This window comes from Coregonus clupeaformis, unplaced genomic scaffold (assembly GCF_020615455.1).
Source record: "Coregonus clupeaformis isolate EN_2021a unplaced genomic scaffold, ASM2061545v1 scaf4922, whole genome shotgun sequence".
In the NCBI taxonomy this organism is placed as follows: Eukaryota; Metazoa; Chordata; class Actinopteri; order Salmoniformes; family Salmonidae; genus Coregonus; species Coregonus clupeaformis.
Genome location: NW_025538376.1, coordinates 3,862 through 8,028, shown reverse-complemented (window position 1 = coordinate 8,028; position 4,167 = coordinate 3,862). Strand labels below are relative to the sequence as shown.

Genomic DNA, 4,167 nt, shown 5'->3' with positions numbered 1-4,167 from the left:
TTCCCCCCATATATTTCCTCGCTGTCTCTGCACTTTCTAAAGTGGTTCCTTCCAGTAGATTATTTCAGCCAACATCTATATTTTCTTGACACACAGGCAACAGGTGATTTAGACCTAACTTTTCCATCAAAAAAAGTGGCCACATCAAAGCCGATTTTTAGCAATTTACTAATCTAAGCCTAGTCCTCAAAGAACTGGTCCGTTGTAATTGAAGTTGAATGATTGTTCCCTTTTCCCATTCTCTTTCTCTCCTCATTCCATCTCTAGGAGCCGTTGGAGCCCAGCCCCTGTTCACCGTACCGCAGCGGCCTGGCTATGGCACCATGGGGAAGCCCATCAAGCTGCTGGCCAACTGCTTCCAGGTGGACATCCCCAAGATAGACGTCTACCTCTATGAGGTGGACATCAAGCCCGAGAAGTGCCCGCGCCGTGTCAACAGGTATGCCTAGAATAACTGAGTTTGTGCCTTTCTCAACATGTTTCACATGGTAGCGGGTTGTTCATGTGGTTGTTTAAGTGTGACTAGAGCTAATTTGATGTTTATTCTACTTCTATTATATTTTATGGATTATTATTATTGCTTTGAATACTAATTATGGCGCCGCATATGGGCAGTTAAAGATCCGCATGTGGCTCCAGAGCCACAAGTTGCAGACCCTTGGACAAGTCTAAAATGAGGTAAACTTGTTTTGGTGTTCTGTAGGGAGGTGGTGGACTCCATGGTGCAGCACTTCAAGGTTACCATCTTTGGGGATCGCCGGCCAGTCTACGATGGGAAGAGGAGCTTGTACACAGCCAACCCGCTGCCTGTGGCAACCGCAGGGGTAAGATGGATGCAGACTGACGCCCAGCCACACACACACACACACACAGTCAAACCTACTACCTGGCGCTCCTACAAGGGAAAGACCGAAAACATATACTCTCGCTCGCACACACACACACACACTTCTTGATCTGTTAACGCATGCATTCACACGCACCTCTAACCCCTCTCCACCCCCCTCCCACAGGTGGATCTGGACGTCACTCTACCGGGCGAGGGGGGCAAGGACCGGCCCTTTAAGGTCTCAATCAAGTTTGTGTCCCTGGTGAGCTGGCACATGCTGCACGAGGTGCTAACCGGCCGCAGCATGCCTGAGCCCCTGGAGCTGGACAAGCCCATCAGCACCAACCCAGTCCACGCTGTGGATGTGGTGCTGCGACACCTGCCCTCCATGAAGTGAGTTAGACAGTCGCCGCCCTGGTGGTCATAATAGGGAATGTTGTTATAACTATGTGATTGGGTTCATTATTTGATAAACAGGATGCATGTCTTTCTGAATAGTTTAGCATTTATCCTTGGAAACCTCAGTAAACTGATTAAAAGCGAACGACACAACTCTGCTACATGTTCACTTTACGTTTGAAGCAGATTTATTTACTGGAGATGTAGGCCTAATAAACCCATATGGTATTTCATTTGCTGGCCAAGATACTGATTTAGTCCAAGATAATTTCCTAAAATGACAAATCAAGTATTGAATTTAAGTGAAGACTCACTTCCACTGAGTGCCACATTGGTAATGAAAGATGTGAATGTATGCTCTTGTTTTCATGGCAGTATCATGAAGGTAATCCGGCAGGAAATCAAATGTGTAGTCATTCCTATGCGGTCATACAGTGCCTTGCAAAAGTATTCATCCCCCTTGGCGTTTTTCCTATTTTGTTGCATTACAACCTGTAATTTAAATGGATTTTTATTTGGATTTCATGTAATGGACATACACAAAATAGTCCAAATTGGTGAAGTGAAATGAAAAAAATAACTTGTTTCAAAAGAATTCTACAAAATAAATAACTAAAAATTGGTGCGTGCATATGTATTCACCCCCTTTGCTATGAAGCCCCTAAATAAGATCTGGTGCAACCAATTACCTCCAGAAGTCACGTAATTAGTTAAATAAAGTCCACCTGTGAGCAATCTGTGTCGCATGATCTCAGTGTATATATACACCTGTTCTGAAAGGCCCCAGAGTCTGCAACACCACTAAGCAAGGGGCACCACCAAGCAAGCGACACCATGAAGACCAAGGAGCTCTCCAAACAGGTCAGGGACAAAGTTGTGGAGAAGTACAGATCAGGGTTGGGTTATAAAAAAAATATCCAAAACTTTGAACATCCCACGGACCACCATTAAATCCATTACTTAAAAAATGGAAAGAATATGGCACCACAACAAACCTGCCAAGAGAGGGCCGCCCACCAAAACTCACGGACCAGGCAAGGAGGCATTAATCAGAGAGGCAACAAAGAGACCAAAGATAACCCTGAAGGAGCTGCAAAGCTCCACAGCGGAGATTGGAGTATCTATCCATAGGACCACTTTAAGCCGTACACTCCACAGAGCTGGGCTTTACGGAAGAGTGGCCAGAAAAAAGCAATTGCTTAAAGAAAGAAATAAGCAAACACGTTTGGTGTTCGCCAAAAAGCATGTGGGAGACTCCCCAAACATATGGAAGAAGGTACTCTGGTCAGATGAGACTAAAATAGAGCTTTTCGGCCATCAAGGAAAACCCTATGTCTGGCGCAAACCCAACACCTCTCATCACCCCGAGAACACCATCCCCACAGTGAAGCATGGTGGTGGCAGCATCATGCTGTGGGGATGTTTTTCATCGGCAGGGACTGGGAAGCTGGTTAGAATTGAAGGAAGGATGGACGGCGCTAAATACAGGGAAATTCTTGAGGGAATCCTGTTTCAGTCTTCCAGAGATTTGAGACTGGGACGGAAGTTCACCTTCCAGCAGGACAATGACCCTAAGAATACTGCTAAAGCAACACTCGAGTGGTTTAAGGGGAAACATTTAAATGTCTTGGAATGGCCTAGTCAAAGCCCAGACCTCAATCCAATTGAGAATCTGTGGTATGACTTAAAGATTGCTGTACACATCCAACTTGAAGGAGCTGGAGCAGTTTTGCCTTGAAGAATGGGCAAAAATCCCAGTGGCTAGATGTGCCAAGCTTATAGAGACATACCCCAAGAGACTTGCAGCTGTAATTGCTGCAAAAGGTGGCTCTACAAAGTATTGACTTTGGGGGATGAATAGTTATGCACGCTCAAGTTTTCTGTTTTTTTGTCTTATTTCTTGTTTGTTTCACACAAACATATTTTGCATCTTCAAAGTGGTAGGCATGTTGTGTAAATCAAATGATACAAACCCCCCAAAAATCAATTTTAATTCCAGGTTGTAAGGCAACAAAATACAAAAAATGCCAAGGGGGGTGAAGAATACTTTCGCAAGCCACTGTAGCTGACCTCAGTCATAGCCTCCTCCACTCAAAAACAATGTGTTGTCAGTGTGCCTACCAATACTGAATGAAAACCTTAATGAAAGTATTTTCCCGTCTTAAATAAAAACGGGCTTTTGTGTATCGACACCTGCCATAAGGCTGTGTTTGCTATAGCTTCAGGCTATTGCATTGACATTGACAGAATGTGTCCAGGACTTTCTAGGAAACGCATACACTGTTATTAATGTGTCTTTGCCGCTCAGTGATAAGATGTCTAAGGCCGTGTGGAGTTGCCACCCTCTCGTTTTATTGATGTTCAGTGTCAATTGAAAAATAAGGTTGTTGTCAGACTGTGTCACTGTGAAAAGAGCTATTGACCAAGATTCTAGTCCAGGTTGTGGAAACTAACTTTCCCATTCTCCTATCTGTCTGTCCCCCTTCTCTCTTTCCGTATTTTTTGCTCTTCTCTTTCTCTTCCCCCTCCTTCCCTATCCTATCTCTCTCTTTCTCCTCCCCCTCTCCCTCCCCTCTCCAGGTACACTCCGGTGGGTCGCTCTTTCTTCTCAGCCCCAGAGGGCTATGACCATCCCCTGGGTGGGGGGAGGGAAGTGTGGTTTGGTTTCCACCAGTCTGTACGCCCCGCCATGTGGAAGATGATGCTCAATATTGACGGTGAGGACAGCGCACATCACCTTACCCCCAATCCTAACTTTAACCATTAGGGGGAAGAAACAATCTGGGGCCATATGTATCAGAGTAGGCGTTCTGATCTAGGATCTGGTCCCCCTGTCCATGTAATCTTATTCAATGTGGTCTAAAGGGCTAAACTGATCCTAGATCAGCACTCCTACTCTGAGACGCTTTATGAATACAGGCCCTGAACCTGTATTCATG

The 4,167-nt window shown here is 45.2% G+C and overlaps 1 protein-coding gene across 1 annotated transcript; it reads left to right on the top strand.

Moving 5' to 3' along the window:
* Positions 1–267: 267 nt before the first annotated feature.
* LOC121585991 (protein argonaute-3) lies at positions 268–3,945 on the top strand (the record flags this gene model as incomplete). Its single annotated transcript, XM_045220678.1, has 4 exons — positions 268–439; positions 704–824; positions 1,014–1,222; positions 3,809–3,945. Coding segments are annotated over 4 exons (639 nt in total), but the record flags the coding sequence as incomplete, so codon positions are not given.
* Positions 3,946–4,167: the final 222 nt, after the last annotated feature.